Source organism: Magnolia sinica, chromosome 2 (genome assembly GCF_029962835.1).
Source record: "Magnolia sinica isolate HGM2019 chromosome 2, MsV1, whole genome shotgun sequence".
In the NCBI taxonomy this organism is placed as follows: domain Eukaryota; kingdom Viridiplantae; phylum Streptophyta; class Magnoliopsida; order Magnoliales; family Magnoliaceae; genus Magnolia; species Magnolia sinica.
The window spans coordinates 21203300-21225774 of record NC_080574.1 but is presented as its reverse complement, the minus strand read 5'-3'; the positions used below and the strand labels follow the sequence as shown (position 1 = coordinate 21225774).

Below are 22475 nucleotides of genomic sequence, written 5' to 3'. Positions count from 1 at the left end.
TCATGTTTGGATTGAGACGCCTTTGAGATTGTCTAATTGATTTAGCGTCCTCATCGAGGTGGATCCGATGGGTGCATATGGAAGGGCTTATACCCTTGATGTCAGAAATAGTCCGACCCAATGCTACTTTGTGGTCCCTTACAACATTCAACAATTTAATCTCTTGATCCGAGTCTAAAAATGAAGAGATCATTATAGGATAAGTTTTATTTTCACCTAAGTATACATACTTAAGCTCATTTGGTAATGGTTTTAAATCAAGCTTTGGAACATTGGTTGGTGATAGCAGAGGTCGCGATTCCTCGATAGATAGGATTTAAGTGCGCGGTCTCCATTAGTACATACTAATGTCCTGGATGGTAGTGCTCTCATTATCATCACAAATTTCAGCAAACACTTTTTCGAAATCAGAATTTTTCAAGTCCCCAATGACTTGAATAAATTCCTCAGTCAGACTAGGTTCCAAGTCCTCTTCTTCTATCAAGTAATCCATGAAATTCAGCTCATGGATCTCATTATTATCAATAAGTTGCTTACATAGATTGAAAATATTTAGCTCTAGATTCATGTTACCAAAAGACAAGTTCATCATTTTATTCCTGTAATTTATGATTACATTTGAAGTTGCTAGGAATGGGCGGCCTAAAATGATGGGAACTTGAACACTAACATTTACACATGGTTCAGTGTTTAGTACAATAAAATCCACGGGGAAATAGAATTTCTCCACTTAGAGTAACACGTCCTCTAAAATTTCTCTTGATACCTTAATGGAGCGGTCAGCGAGTTGGAGTGTAATTGTGGTTGGTTTAAGCTCGCCTAACCCCATTTGTTTGTAAACTGAATAAGGTACTAAGTTGACACTTGCACCCAAATCTAGCAAAACATGCTTTGAAAATTCCCAATAATATAAGGAATAGTGGGACTTCCCGGGTCTTTATATTTGGGTACAACCCTTTGTTGAATGATAGTGCTCACTTTCTTAGTAAGGAAGGCCTTTTTGTGCACATTTAATTTTCTCTTTATAGTGCACAAGTCCTTGAGATATTTAGTATATGATGGAATTTGTCTAATGGCATCAAGCAGATGAATATTGACAGTAACCTTTTGGAGCACATCCAACACCTCTTTATATTTCATGGGAATAGTTAGATTCCGAAGTCTAGATGAGAACGAAACTGGAGGCTCATATGACTTATTTATCCTTTTGCTGTTGCGGCTCTTGAACCATAGCCGGTTCATCATTTTCTTGAGACTGTGACTCATCCTCTGGTATTTCTACCGGTTGCATTATCTTGTTATCGACCTCTTTTCTACTTTTCAAGGTAATGATGGCCTTAACTTGTTCATGATGTAGCTCACTTAGATTTAAGTCTCGAATGAAATGCGTGTTTCTAGGGTTTGGCACACGTTGAGAAGGAAGAGTGCCTTTTTCCCTAGCATTTAGTCGAGTCTCAATCCTAACCACAGCTGTCTTTAATTCCTGATTTGATTGGATTAGAGACTGATTCATTTAAGCTTGGGAGTTCATGAATGCAGTCAATGCATCCTCTACAGATGATCGCTTTAATGGGGGCACATAGGGTGCATTGTTAGGTGCCCCAAAGAAGTTGTTTTGTGGAGGCATTTGAGGTGCATTGAATGCATTAATTTGTGGTCCACTCCTCCAACTAAGATTAAGATGGTTACGCCAATTTGGATTATACGTGTTTCTTATTGGTTGCATAACTGACCTTTGGTAGTTATTTATAGCATTTGCTTGATCATGCTTATGCATGATATTTTGTACAACTGGGATTATTGGACAATCCTTTGTGTCATGGTCTGTACCATTACAAATGATACAAAAATTACCTAAGGAAGTGTTCGCTTTAACCATATCAACCTTCCTAATTTTCAAGGCTTCGACCTTTCTAGCCAATGCAGCGATTTTTGCATTAAAGTTGCATTCCTTTCTTAGGATATACATTCCCGCTTTCTCTCTAGGAATGAGTCTAGTTTGGTCTGATTTATCAGAGACATCTCATGTCTGTGTATTCTCTGCTAACATATCTAGAAAATTCCAAGCCTCATTATGATCTTTGTCAAGAAAGGTTTCATCACACATCATCTTTATGAACTGACAGGTACCCATGGTGAGCCCCTTTCGAAAAACATCAATCACATGTCATGGTTTATAACCATGATGTGGACAAGTAATTAGAATATCTTTGAAGCGTTTCCAAGCTTGAAAAAATAGGTCATTCCCCTTTTGGGAGAATGACATGATTTCTTGTTTTAGTACATTTGTTTTGTGCTCGGGAAAGAACTTTTTCAAAAACTCTCTACTTAAGGCTTGCCATGAAGTGATGGTATTAGGTCTCAAAGAGTTGAGCCATGCTTTGACTCGATCCTTAGAGAAAATGAGAATAACTTAAGCTTAAGTACATCCCTATTGCCATTATTTACTTGTAACGTTGTAATTACTTCCTCAAAGTCCTTGAGGTGCAAGTAGAAGCTTTCAGAATCCAAGCCATGAAATTTAAGAATTAACTGAATCACACCTGGTTTAAAATCAATGTTCTCTGTGTGAGAAGGGAACACTATATAAGATGGTAAAGTGGATCTCTCAGGGTGTAAATGTTCACGTAAAGTCCGTGGTTGGTTTAACACATTCCTATGAACTTCATTTTCATCCTCAAGAGGAGGATTATGTTGATTTTCTCTATTTTGATTTATAGTTGGATCTGACAGATTTGGATTTGGATTATCAACTGGGTTTGCCATGGAATCCAAGTAATGTTGAGTGCCTCTTCTAAGTGAATGATCAAGGCCTGGAACTAGTCCGCCTTCGGAGGAGAGTCGATTGTTTTGATCCCTACTCCAATGGGACATAAACCATCCATACCACACAATAAATACCACTAATTTAAAGAGCAAGTATGATATTTAAAATAAAAATAAAAACTTAACCGACAACCTAGGCGGCAGGGTCGACCATGAGGGTTCAATCCACAAAGCAAAATAAATCAGCAACCCAGGTGGTAGGGCCGACCATGAGGGTTCAATCCATAAAGTAAAATAAATCAACAACCCAGGCGGCAGGGCCGAACATGAGGGTTCAGTCCACAAAAAAAAAATCAACAAAAGTAAAACTAATGCAGAAATTAAACTATGCTAATCTGGAAAATACATTCAGCGGATGATCTTTGTGATCAAGCAGCAACTATAGGACAACCATAGCACTTGGGTGATAAAATCTCAAGCAGGGCAACCTTATGTCATAGTTAGTGTTTGAAAGACTCAACTGAATTTACTTTCAAAAAAAAAAAAATCTACAGAAAATTTGGAGGGTTTAGAAGAGAAATTACCTTAGAAAAAAACTTACTTTAGCTATCTTTCACAGATCTGATCTATCTCAGTCTCTCCTCGGTAACGTCGCCAAAAACTTGATTACTTACCTCCGAGTGCAGAGGTTCGTAAGTAATATCCTGTGAATACAAGGTTGATCCCACAGGGAAATGAATTGCGATAAGAAAAAAATCAATGCAAAACAAACTAAATAATAAAAACTAAACTGATGATTTGATTTTGGAATTTTTGAATGGATGTAATTCAACTGAATAAAATAACACCCAAGCTTCAAAGTTCCACACATAAGTTAATGTTCCAAAATCATGATGACTTGGATAACACAACTAGGATTTGAGCATTATGGTCAACCTAATATGAAAATAAAACAGTTTAAATATTTTAATAAGTGATATAAAATATTAGAAAATCATGAATTTGCACCATTGATATATATTCTCAAGTGTCAGTGATTTTAAGAATTCAATATCAATGAGATAATGAAAATTAAAGAAATATAACAGGTTGAGAACCTCTCCTATTTAGGTAATCTGATTGATCTAGGGTAAGCCTATCCATCATTGGGGATCTCATATGATAGAAACATATGTATCTCATAAAAGTATAAAAAACAAAACCTAAATAATAGATAACATGCATATACCATTCTTCTCATCATTAAAACAATCAATCATCATAATCTTAAAGAATTATTAAACCCATGTGCTTCCTTTCTAGCTTGGGCTATAAGGAACTTAGGAAGACATAATTAAAATAATGAAGAAAATAATAAGAAGAAAGAAATAAATGCAAATAGAAAATATCTTAAAAAAATAACTTATAAAACTCTAATAAAATTAAAAACTCTTTAAAAACCTTAAATTTTGCTTTAGGATGCCTTGAATGATGCTTAGGAATGCCCTAGGAAGCCCTATTTATAAGTCGGGAACCCCAATTTTCGTACAAAGTTGAAAAATTGTTCACTCCTCAAGTATAGGGTTGTAATGTAGTAATAAACTCGGTAAGACCGAGGTCGAATCCTAAGGGACTGAAACCTGTATGTAATCTGAAATTAAATAGAACTAGAACTAGAATAAGATGAACTCTAAATCGAATGAAATTTGAGGAATAATGATGAAGTATTACACTAAAACTTGTGATAATAAAAATGGGAACTAGGGTGCCAAGGATCCACTTGTAACAATTGGGAAGCTACCTTGTATTGATTCAGGAATACAACTGGAATCAGAGTCCTATCCTATCCAGTTGATAAGAAGCGATTTGTCAGATCTCTGAACTTCTCATGGATCTAATCATCAATAGATAAGAGTGATGAAGATTTGGAAGTGATTCCGTCACCTAATCATGCTCAGGAGACTATGGCAAACAACAATAGTTTACCAACCTTACAACCAATTATAAGAGAATTCTGAAAGTTAGGAAGGGTTTCATCACCCAACCATGCCCAGGAGACGATAGTGAACAACAGGGCTTCCTAAGTTCACGATCTCATAATGAAAAGAACTACTTAAAGCTATCGCAGATCCATTGTAATTTAAGTCACAACAAACCATTAAAAACTAAAAGCATACCTTAATAATCAAACTAGATTAATCCATAAGGTTCACCAAGACATGAATCAAAATAAAGCAACCATCTTAATTACGCTGCAAGCTTCACCTCTTAGCCCTAGCTAAGAGGTTTAGCCTAGCCACATGATTAGGTTAAATCCCTAAATCTAAAACAAAAGAAAACAGAAAACAAAGAAAACAAAAACTCTACTCCTATCTCTCTCTCTTGTGCACGTTTCAACCCCAAGCCGAGATGCCTCTCATGTTCTCTCTCTCTATTTCTTATAGGCAGGGACGACGGTGAATGGGAGCTTTACGCACAAGAGTCGGTCGTGCAGCAACAGCGGAAGATCTTCCGCAACTACTTTCGCAGCCGTGTACGAAAAATAAGAACCGACACTTCTTGGAATGATTATATCTCAGCAAAACGAAGCCTGCTGCCTGATCTGATCCGTTCAGTCAGCTTGACATCAGTCGGTTGTACCTTGAAAGGTGTTTGGACTGCCCAAATGAAGGGACCGATCATCCCCATGATCACCGAACAATCGTAAAGCCCGTGAGTGCGTAAATAGGGCCTGCGGACTGAGCTGCGATGTTGGTGGGGCCCACTTATTGGTGTTTCTTGCAAAATCCACCCCGTCCAACGTGTTCTTCTTGAAAAACCAGTCAGGGATGGCTGGTTTTGGATTAGATTCAGTGTGGCCCACTGGATCTCTCATTGCACCGTTCGTCCTACTTTTGAAAGTCAGGGAACCTATTCTCGCTGTCTTTTGAAATTCTGTCCTCTAGGTTAGGATAAGAGGAAGCGTGGTCTTCTGATAGACGGTCCAGATCAGACCTTTGAAGCATGGTGGTGGCCCACAAGATCCCACCAGCAAGCTCTGTTTGAGCGCTGGAGGAAGGTGCTGTGAATGTGAAGAAGACTCGGTCAAACCGAGTTTGACTGGTTTGAGCAGTCCGGTGTGGCACGGGAGTGTACCGCAAGGTGCACTCTCACCTTATATGTGGGGTCCATTCTAATGCATATGTAAAATCTACCCCGTCCATTCATTTTATCATCCCATTTAGGGGATTGAGACCAAAATTGAAGCATTTCCAGCAACCAGGTGGGCCCTAAATCACTGTTTTATGGGCTGATCCGTTTGTTGGGATACTTTCACCAGGATCCAATGGTTGAAATTTGATGTGTACAGTTAATTTATGGTCCTCAGGCCATATATGAAGTTTCAATCAGAACGGATGGTGAGAACCCTGTAATCTTGCATTCTGGCTGACTTTCAGGCCCCTTAAGCTTCTGTTTCTCCATTTTTTCAGATTTTTGGCATGTAAATCCATCGATCTTAGTCCCCTGGAGTTCTTACCTTACCTTAGCGTCATCAGAGCATTAATTCCATACTTTTAACACCCTGTTTCGGTCCAAGATCCTAAATACACCTTGCATCACAAACACGATTAAATTGGCCATTAAACAGCATCATGTTCATAAATTCAGGTAATAACTGAGGTCTAATATGCAATATTCAACCCTCAACAAAAACCCTAGAAACCGCCTCAAATATACGCAGTTTTTCAAAATAGACTTATTGCTGCACAGTTTGTTTAAAAAGGATTTTCTGCTGCGCAGTTTTCCAAAATAGACCTCAAAGCTCAAGAATACACTTTTTCAGGACGATTTTAGAATTCTTCACTTCAAATCTTTGATTTTTTTTTTTATTCTTCACTTGGTTTTCTTGGATCTTTGGCATGTGAATTCTTCAATCTTGGTCTCTTAAGATCCATCCCTTGCCTTGGTGATTCTTGAGCATTAAATCCATGTTTTTTAGCACCCTTTTTCAATCCAAGCTCTTAAATTTAACTTGCAACATATACATGAGTAAAATAGAACATTAAGCTAATTCATGTTTATAAAACCAAGATATAAATGGGAAAAATTATGCAATATTTGAGTCTTAACACCGTGCCCTAAAATAATCTTTCCAAATGGATGGACGGTGTGGATACAAAGCATCATCATGGTGGGGCCCATAGAACTGGGTGATGTCACTTCTGTGGCTACTCTCGCTACTCAACCTGTCAGTAGCTAATCCGCGTCCACGGTTTGCATGGTATTCGTGCCCGTCAATCCAAACGGTTGCACAGTGGGCCCATTTTCAAATGGTGCATGCAACAAATATCACATTATTGTAACAATCTAAACCATCCAACAAGTGCCAACCAACATGTGTGGTGGATGAGACTCCCACGTGACTTGAAAGATGGTGGTGAATTAGCCCCGCAGTATTGGTACAGAAGCGGATTACCACGTAATTGAATCGCCACAAATGTGTAATTGACGGGGCCATATGTTGCTATTCTGTCGAAAACAACTTTCAAACAGATGTGAATTATGACCCATCTCCCTTTGTCTGGTGTGTTGGTTATTGATTGTTCAGTGCTGCAATCTTCCTTGAAAAGCATGTTTTAAATTTGGTTGGCCACTTTAGTCATGCTTATCTCGGCAACAGCCTATTATCCAATCAAATTTCATTATAAGTTAAGAGTAGAGAGATTAGTTTATGTTGTATGAGTATCCAATAAGCACTCCTTTTCTAACATGTTGTGTATGAACTATACTCTTGACAATGACATATGGCTCAATCAAATCCTGCAATATCACATCACTAATGGATGGATTTTATTAGCTGATGTGCTATTTATTGGAGATGGGCTTGCCTAAAGTATGTTTGGAAGTTGTTCGGTTAAACATATCATCCACCGGGCTGTCAATCCTGCTTCCAATTATGCAATTTGCATCCAAACTATTGATACAATTGGTGACATGATAGATAAGTGGTGGAATTGTCAATGATGTTATTGCTTGGAATTCTCATTCTATGTGATTTTTTATGCCACCATGAATCATTTAAAGGATGGGCCTCACCTATGTAAACTCAAAGCTGCTGTTGTGCATTTGAAAATTGAGAGCTTTTTAATTCATGGTTGAACTAAGGCATAGAAAATTGTACCCATGGCATATATCAACTCATTTTGAATTGAATGTGCACTCTAGTGACACCAAGTAGATTTGGGGTCCACATGACTTATATATCACATCTATCCCCTCCATCCTACCAGTATTGTTAGATTGCTAAAATGACTAAAATACAACTCAATTTAAAACTTAAGTGGACCTAAGAATGGAGAACAAATTGGGAAGGGATACCTGTTAGAGGATGATATATCAATGTATATCAAGGGACATTAGCACTTTAACCCTCCCTGCACATGCGGGGTGGAACTCTGCATGAGAACATATATACTAGGAAAGGGTGGAAGAACGCTCAACTCACATCATAAACAGCCCGTAGAGAGAGGATCACTCAACTCACACCATAAACAACTCCCGTAGAAAATATATTCCAATGGCATATTTGTTACTTTCAACATTCCAACATAAGACCTTCTATTTTGATATCATGTTAAATTACGACTTTATCTAAAAGCTCAAGAACTTAGATGATGTCACATCAATGCATATCAGGGGACCTTAATACTTAAATAAGGGCCTACTTGAGTTGTAAATTATCCTGATTTTTGTCTTGAACATTCATTTAGGCTAAACAAAAAACTTCAAACGGTCTAGATTTCATAGACATAACACCACGAGCCTTACCTGAGTTAAGGGTGAGCCCTCTCCTAGCTAGCCTAAGGTTGTGGTCTACTTGAGCTTTTGTTTGAATTATTTTTTCCCTGTAAGATTAATTTGAAGAGATGCATCTAATAGCCAAACTGGACACAAATGATAAACTTTAAGTGTATGTTTGTTTCATCGATTACATCATAGCCAAATTAGACACAAATTATAAACTTTAGGGGTATGTTTGTTCCATCAACTATATTACTTAAAAAAAATGCAATGATTATAAATTATGTTACTAATCTCTTAACTACATTTACATTTGACTATTCTTTTCATGTTTGGTTTAATAATAATACATTTTAATAATAATAATAATTTTATGTTACTTTAATGTCCAACCATCACTAATACATACCATTTGTTTTTTACATGAAAATTTTTCATAATAATAACATGAAAAAGTCCAGCTATTACAATCCTTTGATGCATCTTTATTGGTTGATGGTTCTCGTATTTGATTAACTAATCATAGTGATAGCTCCTAAAATTAGTGAGGCACGGGTAACCTCTTATTTATGAAAACTTGTTTGTTGAAGCAAAGACACAAGATATCTTGCATTTTTGTTAACCAAGTAGATATATCTGCTTTGCCACGCATCTAAATGTGGAATCTATTGGAAACATCAATTCAAAACTTGTGTAGCCTGTATCGTTTTCTAAGTGCCTGTGTACGACTAATCATCTAACAGATGAATCCAAACCGTTGATTTAGTTCTCATTGTAACCGTCTATTTTCAGCTGAAAAAATAAATAAACAGTGGGGTACCATCATCAGACAGCCCATCTGTGCTGCGATGCACCAGATCAACGGTCTGGATTTCAGAACCAAAGTACCCCTCTCGATATGACAAAAAAAAAAAAAACAACCCGAGTACACGGTCGGTCAGGGAGAGATGCACCCACGACGGTGCGGCCCTTACCGTGGGGCCCACCTTGATGTCATTATTCTGTATCCACACCGTCCATCCGTTTTTGCAGATCATTTTAGTGAATTATCCCAAAATTTAAGCAGATCCAATTATCAGGTGGACCATACATTAGTAAACAGAGTGATTAACCATCAATGGATCAATCTGATATTTGTTTTTTCCCTTCATCCAGATTTACATGAAATGGCAGGGCCTCCAATCACCACTGTTTCCTATTTGATGGTTCACCTGATAATTTTATCAGCTTAGGTTTTTCTATGATAACCAAAAATGATATGTCGAAACTGATGGACGGTGTAGATATAAAATAAATACATCAAGGTGGGCCCCACTATAACGGCCGCACCGTCTTTGGTTAGTCTGGGGTCTCACCTAATCCGCTCCCGGTCTAAAGCCTCGGGTCGAGGAAAAAAGAAAAAGAAAAAAAACCTCCTCGAGAAGAGTGGAGAGAGGGTTCTTCCATAGGGTGGCTAATAAAAACACACCAAACCGGGCAAACCCCGAAAGTGCTCTTCTTACCTCCCCAATTATGGAAACTCCTCTCTGTCTTGTCCTTTTCTTCTTCTTCTTCTCCTGCTCTTCTTCCTATCATTCTTCCTCTTCTTTTCGGGTAGATCGCGATCCACCGTTCGAGGATGGGGCGAGGGAAGATCGAAATAAGGAGGATAGAGAACTCGGCAAACCGCCAGGTCACCTACACCAAGCGAAGAAATGGCATACTCAAGAAAGCCAAGGAGATCACCGTTTTGTGTGACGCTGATGTCTCCCTCGTCATCTTCTCCAGCACTGGAAAGATGACCGAGTACTGCAGCTCCTCTACTACGTACGTCTCTCTTTCTCTCTTTCTTTCTTAAAAAAAAAAATAAAAAAAATACTATTTTGCCCTCGCGCCGTTCCCTTTGCTGGAAAATGATATATATACATATATATTTTAAATGAAGGTTGATAAAGATGTTGGACGGGTATCAGAAGGCTACGGGGAAGAAGCTTTGGGATGCCAAGCACGAGGTAAATATTTGGAATTTGTAAGGGTATTTTGGTCATTTAATAATGGTCTAGAAGCACATGCGTGTACAAGCCACACATGTGATGGCATGGCAGATACATGCAAGATCCAATCCATCCATCAGACGGGTACCACTATTTAGATGCCAGGCTCAACAATATGAACCGGGTTGCGTGGTGTGTTGATGTCACCAAGTTCTGTGGGCCCCATCATGATGTATGTGTTATATTCACACCGTCCAGCCATTTTGCGAGATCATTTTAGGGCGTGGGCCCAAAAATGAGGCAGATCTATAGCTAAAGTGGACCACACCACATAAAGCAGTGGAGACAACGACACCCACCGTTGAAACCTTCCGAGGGCCCACCATGATGTTTATTTGACATCCGGCCGCACAGACATGGATGAAGGGAAAACACAATATAAGCATGATCTGAAACCTCTGTGGGCCCACAGAACTTGGCGACGTGGTGGTGTGTGGCATGGAAACGGATTGGCTACTCACCTGGCTAGTGGTCGGTGCTCTGTGGGCCCCACCATGATGTATGTGTTTCATCCATGCCGTCCACCCATTCTTCCATATCATTTTATGATATGAGCCCAAAAATGAGGTCGATCCAAATCTCAAGGGGACCGCACAGTGTTGATTGAAGGCCCACCATTAAAAACTTCTTGGGGGCCAAAAAAGTTTTGGATCAAGCTGATGTATTTTTGTTCCTTCGCCTGTATGGCCTAATCAACAGGTTAGACATCAAATAACCATTACAGTGGGCCCTAGGAGGTTTTTAATGGTGGACATTCAATCATTACTGTTTTCCCATGGTGTGGTCCACCTGAGATTTAGATCTACCTCATTTTTGGGATCAAGCCCTAAAATTATCTTTCAAAGTGGATGGACCGCGTGGATAAAACACATACATCATGGTGAGGTCCACATAGCACCGACCACTAGCCACTTGGCTGGTGGCAACGTCACTAGCCAAACTGTGTCGGTGTGGCACACCACCCAATCTGCTTCCCAACAATCAGGGTGGTCTAGTACTCAGATGGGACAGTTTATGAAAATGATCGATGGATGTGGAAAACTTGGCTGAAATTTTCTAACAATCCACCTGTTTTCCAGTGCTGGGCCCACCTGATGAGGGGACTGATTAAATATTCGGTCGGAAACATCCACAAGATCAGACCATGCAGTGTGCATGAGATGACTTGTACACGAGTGCGGTCTCAACAAAGTTCCTCTCTATTTTTTTTTTTTTATTGGTAATATTTGCCTTTTTATTTTTTCTTTTGGAAATGGTAGTTCCTGAGCAAGGAGGTTGATAGAATCCAGAAAGAGAACGATTGCATGCGGATCAAGCTCAGGTATGCGGGGAGGGGCTACAACATCTTATGCACAACCATGTTTATCTTGCTATAATTTAGGATTTCTAGTTTATTTAAATTAATTTGAAAGTTGAATTTATTTATAGGAAGTTAAGTGATCTTGGGAAGATTTGGGTCAATTTGAATTACTTGAGTTTTGAATTTAAATTGTTAGGAAGCTCTATTGATGTGAACGTGTTAGAGAGAGAGAGAGAGAGAGAGAGAGAGAGAGAGTTCATATTACTTGCCTTATATTGAATGCCTAATCTTCCTCGGATCAATATGTTGGAAATACTGAAAATTTTAAAAAATAAAAGTAAAATTATTTCTTTTGTTTCACCAGGCTGAACCACGAAAAAATTACGCTGTCCTTATCAATTGCTGATGAGTTATATGTGAATTGCTTCCAGGATAAGACTAGCCTATATAGATCCTGCGTGCAACAATCACAAAGGGTCTACTTAGGAACTTTTCAACACAGCTGATCCTATGGCAGACTATGTTAGTGGACCTATTTGTAATATTCTTAAAAGGATATTGCTATTTGTAAGATCTGATGGTTTTGGAATGGATCTAGTGGACATGATGAATTTTGGACCAGAATGGTCCAGTTTATATAGGCACCATGTGAGTGGACCGTTGCTAGGTGGCTATCAATGGTTTAAAATATTTGAAAAACGTTTTTGACCGTTGATAATTAATTTGGTCTGTTTCAGATCGTTAGATCGAAAGATCTGACCATTAGATCATCCTAGTCCATATGTTTTCGAGATCGTTGCGACTTTTAAGGCTGCTAGCTGTTCTCAAAATGACTGACTATTTCAGATTAATAATCCAACCGCTCTTTGTAGCATATAAAACCCAATCTCATATCAAACCACTCGCACCCAGGCTCATATCAGACCACTCGCATCGTAATCACACTGTCTCGCGACGGTTTGCATAAGGGTGTGAGGTAGCGACCATTCTGCGACACGATGCGCACCACACTGCTTGCTCGTGCCTGAGCGCGGGCGTGAGCATCTCAATCTCCAAAACCCCAAGTAAGAATACTACACACACCTCCACATATAAATCACAAGATTTCTTTTCTCATTTCCGATGTGGGACAAAATCAAAAACTGTATTTTTTCATTTGAAAATTTTTAAAATCGCTTTGGCAGCAAAACGAATATTTCAAAATTTTTGATTTTTCAAAAACCAAATTTCAACAGTAGACTCACTGATTTGGCATCTTATCGTGGTGCACCACTTTAAAAATGGTGGCGACGCTTCCTACTTGCATGTGACAATAATGTTTAACCATCCACACCATCCAAATTGTGGGTCCAGGCTATTGAGTCAATGAGATCTTGACACCTGAATTGTAAAAAAATGAACACGTGTGCATTCACAAGAAATATTTGAATAGATATGGAGAAACAGCTTTATTAATATTACTTTTTAAACAAACTTCATTGACATTCAAACTTCTTTTAACGATACTAAAGAAAACTCACACAACTCAGTGAATGTGGACAATCCCCATGAGTCTCTAATGAAGACTCCATCTTTAGATTGATGTCAAGTCAATTTATTTTAGATAATTACAATACCACCAACAAAGATTTGGCGTAAAATAGCAAAAATAAATCTACTAAATACCTCAAAATTTTCAATCATATCTTCCACATCAACCTTCCTTTCTTCCACAAATGGTAAATGTGATCTCTGACATTTATTCCCCAAATCTTACAACAAACAGCCCAAAATCAGCACACATTGGGTCTCGGGGTGGGTTGTGGGCCTACATCAGTCCCACTGTAGATGTAGCATATCTGGAAAACTGCACTGATCAAGCAATCCTAACCATCCAATTGATGGCTATGAAATGGATGGTTAAAAATGGAATATGTTGGGATCAAAATTCGAAGGGAAAAATCAGATGGTTGACATTATCTTTCAGTTGTGGTTTTTCGATGAGGAGAAACTGCTCTCATATATATATATATATATATATATATATATATATATATATAGATATATATATATATATATATATATATTCCAGCCACATGATGCCTGTTGGCACTTGGCATCCTCATCTCATACAATGGTTTTGGGGGGTGAAGTAACAATTCGGAAAGAATTCCAAAGGCCATATTGGCCAGACGTTCAAACACATGTCCCAACAATTTGGACATTCAAAATTGTTTTACAAGTTACAACTATGCCATGTTATGTTTGAAGAGTCACCGCCATTTTCGAGATGGTGTTAAACTGACATAGGAGAGTCTGCCCTCATCTATTCTATTCCCTTTTCTATTATATTTCCTCTTGATCATCTCTCTATTTTGTGTGTGCGTGTGTGCATGCATGCGTGTTAGCTTTCTTCTATTGCAAATTACAGCGTGATAATATATTACTCATTAAAAGAGAGAAAAATTGGAAAAAGAAAACATGATACTATCTTGATTGCTGCCATCTCTACCACAATTAGGGAGATGACCGTCTGATCAGTGTCTTTAAGATGTATTGTTAGGATTCTTTTATTATTTATTTTTCTTCTTTCTTTTCCTTTCTTAAAGAGAGTGGAAATGAAAGAGTTTTCAATGAAGGGTAGGCGATTGAGTAGAGTTGTGAGAATCGGAATATGGTAGAGCCATTTCTCTCCAGTAATGTGCAAGGGTAATTTATCATTTGCTACCATCCATCCGCCTACACTTTGTGTATGGAAAATGGTTTAAATAAACATAGATCAGATGATTCTATACATATAGCCCCCAAGCGATAGTAGAATGTGATGTAAGCCCATGGGCCACCATAGAGCCTAGCATGATGTTGGCCTATGACCCACCGTAGGGCCCAACATCTGCTTATTTTTGAATAATTTAGAACTGCAATTTACTATTTGTGGAAGATATGAGGGCTGGTTTAAAGATGTGATTGGGATATAGGGAGATGTGATTGAAGCTATAGGGGCCGATTTAAAGATGTGATTGGAGATTTTAATGATTATTTCCTATATTTACTTTTACTAATTATTATGCTTATTGCAATCTTAGGTAGATTAAATTGATTTGAAGCCAATTATGATTGATTTTTAATCTCTTAGTTGGAGGGATTCTCATTGAAGATTCACCTAGGGTCTATAAAAGGAGGTGTGGCATAAGAGGTAGGATTTCAAAATTCTTTGAGTGTGAGTTTCTTGAGTTTTGTTAGAGAAGAAGTTTGTTATCAATAAAGTTATTTCTCCCTCTCTACTCCATTATTCTTACGGGCGTACTCTTGTCCATTTCTTGCGATTTGGGTGTCAAGATCTCATTGACTCGATAATCGGGCCGCACCATTTTTATATTACTTATTAGAGCGGGTCATCTTTGAGAATTTTAGACTCTACGTCATCTCTTAACGGTGTCGAAGGGTTTGACAAAGGAAGCGTTTGCGCAACTAGCTTAATTGATCTGTGCACTCACACAATGAGTACATAAACTCACGCATTCGATAGGTAATCTCACTGATTAAGTGGGAGAGCTCCTGCGTGGAGGGAATTTAGAGGCTGAAGTTGGAGTATGTGAACAATTAGGGAAACGTCCCAATCAAGGTCCTAACCAACAGTGGACGGTCCGTTTGTGAAGACACCAATGATGAAATCCCTTGATTGTTGGAATGTGACAGAGAGCCTAGAATTAAGGTAGAAATTCTGGAATTCCATGGTTGCAGTCACTCATCTGCATGGTGGGTTATCTTCAAGTTGAATGAATTTGTTAAGGTGAGGAGAAAGTGAACTTTTGGAAAAAGATGAAAACGTAAAGAAAGTTCTTGCTCTTGTGGCCTCTATCAAAGATGTCACAATCTACGTCAATGGAACAAATTGGTAAATGAATAAACTGAGTTCCATACATTGACATCACGGACATAGTTTTATGAGTATGAAAACCAAATGTCTCAAGATATTTTAATGGTCTTAACACGGAATTCATAAACAAATTGGCTTTCAAAGATGTCTTTAAGATGTTTGATGCATACATACTTGCATAAAAAGGGGACTTGGTTGGGAGAAGTTTTGGTACCCCATGAGAACTGATATCAATGATTGGGTAGCATGCTAACTTCTCACGTAAGGCAAATAGGCATCCATAAGACCTTCCATAGGTCAAGGGGCAATGAGCCAATCTGTAGAAATGAAATGAAATCCCAACTCAAGGGGAGATGGTTATGGTCAAGGGACTGATGTGCCAAAAACGGATCAAAACAACACTCATTTCACGTGCTTTTAATGTGGGCAATTAGGATATCGTTTTTTTTTTCATTGTCCTAAATATCAGTCCATAATTCAAAGTGAATTTGGCTGAGAAAGGAGAATATGTTGAAGATACTCCCAACCGTATGCAAATGAAAGCTGAAGATGACACAAAATACGAGGAACATGCATATGAGGACAGGCGCATGTTGGGAAAAATATACCGGATGTTTATGGTGATAGGGGTGAGTCGTTGGTTATCCAACAGATTATGCTATTGACACCTTCGGTGATTCATGAGGGATGATTGTTGTGACCATTGTTGTCAAATGGCATATGCCTTGTGCCAAGGAGGTTGTGTGCATATGCGGTCGCACAATTGCTTATTCCATTTCAAAACACCCTTTTTGGAGAAAAAAGAAGAGAATAAAGCAAAAATGGAAAATAAATTATATAAATTGTTACAAGTGTAGGCAACCTTTAAATTATTATTATTATTTTTAACGGTTTTACAATTTCATTAAAATTTTGTTATATTGATTACATCTATTAGACTATTAGATTATAACAAGTCAATTAACAAATACTCATAAGAATGCATATACTAAAAAATATGAAAAAAAAACAACATATAGATTTTATTGATGTGATTTTAAATAGAGATATTTAAATTAGAAATCTTATTGATGTGATTTTGATGGAAGATCATATGCGATGGCATAATCGCATACTTATGGTATACGTGATCGAATATTTCTATGCGACCTTAGAATGCACGACAGTCATAAAACTGCATATGCCACTATGGCATATACGGTAGATGCTATCAAATAGCATATGTGGTCGCATATGAGAACATTGGTTGTGACACTATCTTCTGCACCATTTTTCACTTCTAGTTTTGATTGATGGGGAGAGCAATGAGAGCATTGTCTCACAAAAAAAAAAACGGTGGATGAATTTAAAGTAAAAAAATATAAATATCCACGCTCATACCAAATTCGTTTGTTTCAAAAAAGGGGCAGAAGTTTCTGTTAACTCTAGGTGCTTAGTTTCATCTCCTATTGAATCTAAGTATAAGGATGAGACGTGGCGTGATGTGGTCCCTATAGATGACCACCTTTCCACATTTTGTTAGGGAGAACGTGGTTATGTGACCAAGGTATGGTGCATTTGACTCGGTCTAACACTTGTTCATTTATTTAGGATGGTGTTAATATCACATTGTGCCGAATGAAACATCTTCCAACGTCCAAATCTGATAAAGAGGAGGACCATAAATCCTTTAATGCAGAAAAGTTTGAAGAAGAAAGTAAGGCAACTAGTATCATTTGTCTTAGTTGCTATGAAGAAGCAAAACAATAAGATGTTCTGCCTCCCATATGTAATCTCCTTCATGAAAAGGAAGGCGGTGCCTGAAGAACACCCAGTTGGATTCCCTCCTATGAGGAACATTTGGCATCATATTGACTTGGCGTTAGGTTTGAATATGCCGAATCTTGCACATTACTGAATGAGTTCAACTAAACAAGCCAAACTCCTACTAATTGAATGATCTAACATAAAAAAAAGTTCAAAAGAATAAATAAAAAGAAGTTGGACAAGTGTTGAAAATGATAACTATTGATGTTCAATGGTGCCAATACATGCAATACTTGAAATGGAAGAACAAACCCTATTTTGAATGTACGTGAATCAGGGGTGACAAATAAAAAAGATTGGATCCTAACCTCTACTATTTGTATGAAGCATCCAACTTGCCGGAGTTAAGTTCTTTTCAACCTGGGGGAATGTAGGCCCACGGTCCACCATAAAGCCTAGCATAATGTAGGCCCAGAATCCACTGTAGGCCCTGAGATGTGCTGATTTTGAACGATTTAGGGCCTAAATATCAAGAACCACAATTTACTATTTATGGAAGACAAGGGCTGATTTAAAGATGTGATTGAAGATTTTAAGGATTATTTTGTTTATTTGCTTTTACTATTATTATGCTTGTTGCTGTCTTAGGTAGATTAGATTGATTTGAAATCAAACGCTTAGTTGGGGGGATTCTCAATGAAGATTCATTTAGGGACTATAAAAGAGGGGGTGGTGTAGGAGGTAAAGATTCCAAAATTTTCCAAGTGCAAGTTTCTTATGTTTTGTAAGAGAAAAGTTTGATGTCAATAAAATTATTTCTCCATCTCTAATCCATTATTCTTGTTGGCATACTCTTGTCCCTTTCTTGCGATTCTAGTGTCAAAATCTCGTTGATTCGATAACTGGGTTGCACCATAATGTGAAATGGTTTAATGTTCAAATGTGCAGCGGATAAACTTTAGAAAAGCGATGGACAGGATTGTCTAATGTGTGTTATTTTTTAAACATAAGATATCCATGATAGTCCCTGCAGATGGTATTAACTAGACTAATACATCACCATACCACGTGTAGTGCGGAGAGATGGCTCTGCCATTCTTATAGCTCTACCGTTTCATCTCCTTTTTGTAAAAGAAGAGGTTATGTCTTCATTGCACTAGAGGGCCTGTTGCACTTGGCTTATCTTATCCTTGAGGGTCTGCACACACCCAGACAGATAATCCAAACCATTTATCTCAGTGGAAACTGCAAATATCACATAAATGGGACAATCCCAGTGACTTGATCTCCCTATCGAATGGTTAATTTTTTTCCTAAACATTAGTTTTAATGCCCCTTTTTTTGGACAAATTGGGTTTTATCCAATCAATGTGATATTTATGCAAGATGCATCTGACAAATTGTTCTGTACAAGCTGCCACGTGGGCTTTTTTGTGTGTTGACACAGTGCAACAGATCATAGTCTCATTTTTTTAGGTAACCTGGGCTCAACCCCAGGCCTCATTTAGCTGAAACGCAGGCTGTTTAACAATGAGCTACACGTAAGCAAAAAGTGCCTACACACCCTTCCATTGGTTCACATAGGCTGTGAAACTGATGTGCCCGCTTTCTCTGCCCAGCTTTAACTGCCATGTGAACTGTCACAGGGTTTGCCACTTCTTACACATACATGCAAGACTAGCAGGGCCCTAGATGCCGTTAACAAGGCCACAACCATGCATAGGATTATAAATAGGCAAGTAGGGTGAAAATTTCAAGCATGGACAAATGATTTGCTTCTTTTGAGGTAGTCCAAGTGGCCTTTTGTAGGCGGCATTTTATGAGTAGTGGACATGGTTATTTTTCACTTCTACAGTTTAGAGTCATTGCCTGCGATTATTTTGTGGCTCATTGTTTACACTCTACATTCCAATGGGTGAAAGCTTGATTAGAATCTTAAAAAAAAATAAAATGTCTAATGAGTGTGATTTCAGAATTGGCACAAGTGATGATCCACTGACGAATGGTTCAGATTATGATCTGGATATCTTCTGGTCAAACTTCTTCTTTTGGCCTTCTGTTGCTTTTTTTTTTCCCTTCACTTTTTGTTCATTTATGCATAGGCATTTGAAGGGCGAGGATCTGACATCACTGCATCCGAAGGAACTGATCCCTATCGAGGAAGCTCTCCAAAATGGTCTCACCAATGTTCGATATAGGCAGGCAAGCTTCCACCGAAGCCCATCCTCTTCTTTTCTTCTATTTAATTGATAAAATCAGTATTCATTAATCATCGAAGACAATAAATTACCCCCTTGATAGCCTCCAGAAAAAAGGACCGCCGTGCCCCAAAAGCTACCACCACAGTGTTCAGGAAAGAGAAACTGCACTATAACTGATTGTGGGATCCACTATGCGTTATCCAATAACTTACAGACTAACACACTACGCACTAATGTTACCTCATATGCAATATTGTACATCTCTTTTTAATGCGATTTGTGTCTATTTATTCGACCCTGACATTCTTTATCAGTTTGAAAGTTGTCTTTCAAAAAAAATAAAAAAGTTCCTCTCGAGTTACCTAAGACAATGCCAATCTTCTTTGACTGCAACAGGTTGAGCTGTGGAAGTTGCTAAAGAAAAATGTAATTCTTTGATGACTCCCACTTTATCTATCTCTTTTTTTTTTTTTTTTTTTTTTTTTTTTTTGACACTACTAGCTAATGAGAAGAATGATCCATCACCTGCTTAACTGTTGTTTTTTGCTGAATGTTGCACAGGAAAGAACATTGGAGGAGGAGAACAAGCACTTGAGTTATATCTTGGTATGCTTGAGAAACTAAAAAAAGAAAACATTCACATATCTGATGCATTTGTTTTCACTGATTCAGAAGATGCGTGCATATCTGTCTTTATAAAAGAAAAAAGGAAACAAAATCAATTGGAATGAATTAACTTGAACATCACCCCAGCCAAGTCGAACTAGCCCTCCAAGAAAATGCAAATAAGGAGCTCCTTGTTGCTTACCATGCCATCTGTTCCTGATCCCAATAGAGTCACTGAGTCAGTCATTTCTCCACTTCTGGTCTTTAGTGGGGACTCGATTAGGTGAGCTGTGAACCAGCAAACAAAATTTCGAATTATGGCTGATATGTTCTTGATTTCTGTAAGCTGGCTTCATTTACTCTGCTTTATGATTTTTGCTGAGTCTGCATAGTCAGGTTGGTTGACCCAATTATTCATCTTCTCGGGTTCACTCCAACGAGTGATTGGATTCTTGAAGTCACATGTTTTCTCTATTACTAGATTTTAGGCCTATTTTTATGTTTTCTTCTAAGAATTTATTTTCCTTTTTGTTTGCTTTAACAGCATCATCAGCAGTTGGTAACGGATATGAATGTGAGAGAGATGGGTTATGGGTACTGTGAGAAAGAAAGTGAGTATCCTTCGCATATGCCTTGCACCTTCCGTGTGCAGCCAATCCAGCCCAACTTGCAGAACAAATAGTACTGTCCACGGCATCCATCACGTACTCTCTTCGATCCCCTTCCAGACACACATTGGCCCCCTTTCTTTATGGGGGTTCAAATGCAGATTATGTTTACAGTTTACTAGAATGCGATGGTGATGAAACTTTGACTTTTTAGGGTTATTGCAAATGTTTGGACGTTTGACGTTAAGGATGTTTGAGGAAAGAAAAACTGCCCTTATTAATCTCATAAACTTGTTAATCTTGGCCCCCTATATTTGTAGGGGTTAATGCAGATTATTCTTAGTAGGACACTCTGATGGAAAAAATTGGTATATCAGCCTCTCAATAGCCGACATGGTACGGGCCTGTATCTGCCCATGTGAGCAGGGCCCCTGTATCGTGCATTGAAGAGGGCAGATACAGGCATGCATCATAACTGATTTTCAAAACCTTGGTTGTTACAAATGTGTTGATGTTTGAAGAAACAAAGATTTCCATTGTTATAATCTCATAAGCTTTTTAAAATCATGCGGGGTAGCTTTCTATAAATTCAAAAGACGTTAGAGTAATATCAAAACCTTTGATCCACCTTTGATCCATGGACATCTTAAACATGGACAATGTTGTAATCTATTTTTATTGTGAAACAAAAAGTTGCATCATCTTGAATAAAATCCTCTCCTTCAAACACATGTTAAAGGTAGCATATTGACATTATCATCCACTTCACTTCAAATTATTTGAAGGTATTAAAAGATATGATATTTTTTTTCTCCCTCCGGCATTGTCAAGTAAAAGCATAAGATGCATTTTGCCCTTATAATTTTCTTATGCTTCTTAACATGATATAGCATTATCTAGGACAAGTATGGATATTTTGATTGTCATGTGTGTAGGGTGTCAATTTAGATTTTACACTTGTGGCTATTTGATTCCAGATATTGGAAGAGGAACTATGCTTATGGGTGGGTTATTTATTTATTTATTATTATTATTTTAATTTATTTTTTTATGTGTGGTTATTCTTGCCTAAATCTTGATTTATCTGGATGGTGTTGAGTGGAAATGCAAATATAAAAACAACCATCGACTGCCTCGAACATAGATGGGACATCGTAAATGGTACTTTACCACTAGCTTGGGTGCAAGAATCAGAGCAATCCACTCATCACGGTTTGGGCGAACAGTGTTGGTCGTGGGTTGACTCCCCACAGACACGAGTACAAGTCCTCATGGATTGTCTGATGCACGTGGTTGGCATGTGATTATGTGCATCCGCAGGGGATAGTCTCGTCTTAAATGGGCGAGGATACCCTGCCGTCGTAAAAAAGAAGAAGAATCATCAGAGCAATCCACTTGTAGGTGGGCCAAAATTCACGAAATATATGTACAACTATAAGAAATATGCTGAAAAGTTTTCTAATGTGTCCGCCTTTTGGTGATATTTGTGGCCCACCTTATGAGTGGACCACCTTCATTTTTGGGCAAGAACTTGACATGGGGAGATCCACCTAATGAATATATTGGATACTCCACTGGTCTGACGCCCTGGCATGT

General features: G+C 38.1%; 1 protein-coding gene across 1 annotated transcript; it reads left to right on the top strand.

Moving 5' to 3' along the window:
* The first annotated feature begins 9961 nt into the window (after positions 1-9961).
* Positions 9962-21225, top strand: LOC131236581 (agamous-like MADS-box protein MADS9). Its single transcript, XM_058233857.1, has 7 exons — positions 9962-10332; positions 10451-10517; positions 11819-11880; positions 19567-19666; positions 20062-20091; positions 20227-20271; positions 20816-21225. Exons 1-7 carry the CDS (start codon positions 10145-10147, stop codon positions 20951-20953), a joined length of 630 nt encoding a protein of 209 aa, XP_058089840.1. The 5' UTR covers positions 9962-10144; the 3' UTR covers positions 20954-21225.
* Positions 21226-22475: the final 1250 nt, after the last annotated feature.

Excerpts from the sequence above, each read along its gene's own strand:
- LOC131236581 (XM_058233857.1), top strand. The coding sequence starts at position 10,145 with ATGGGGCGAGGGAAGATCGAAATAAGGAGGATAGAGAACTCGGCAAAC. Across the intron at positions 10,333-10,450 it reads TACTGCAGCTCCTCTACTAC|GTTGATAAAGATGTTGGACG; the intron begins GTACGTCTCTCT and ends TTTTAAATGAAG. Across the intron at positions 11,881-19,566 it reads TGCATGCGGATCAAGCTCAG|GCATTTGAAGGGCGAGGATC; the intron begins GTATGCGGGGAG and ends ATTTATGCATAG.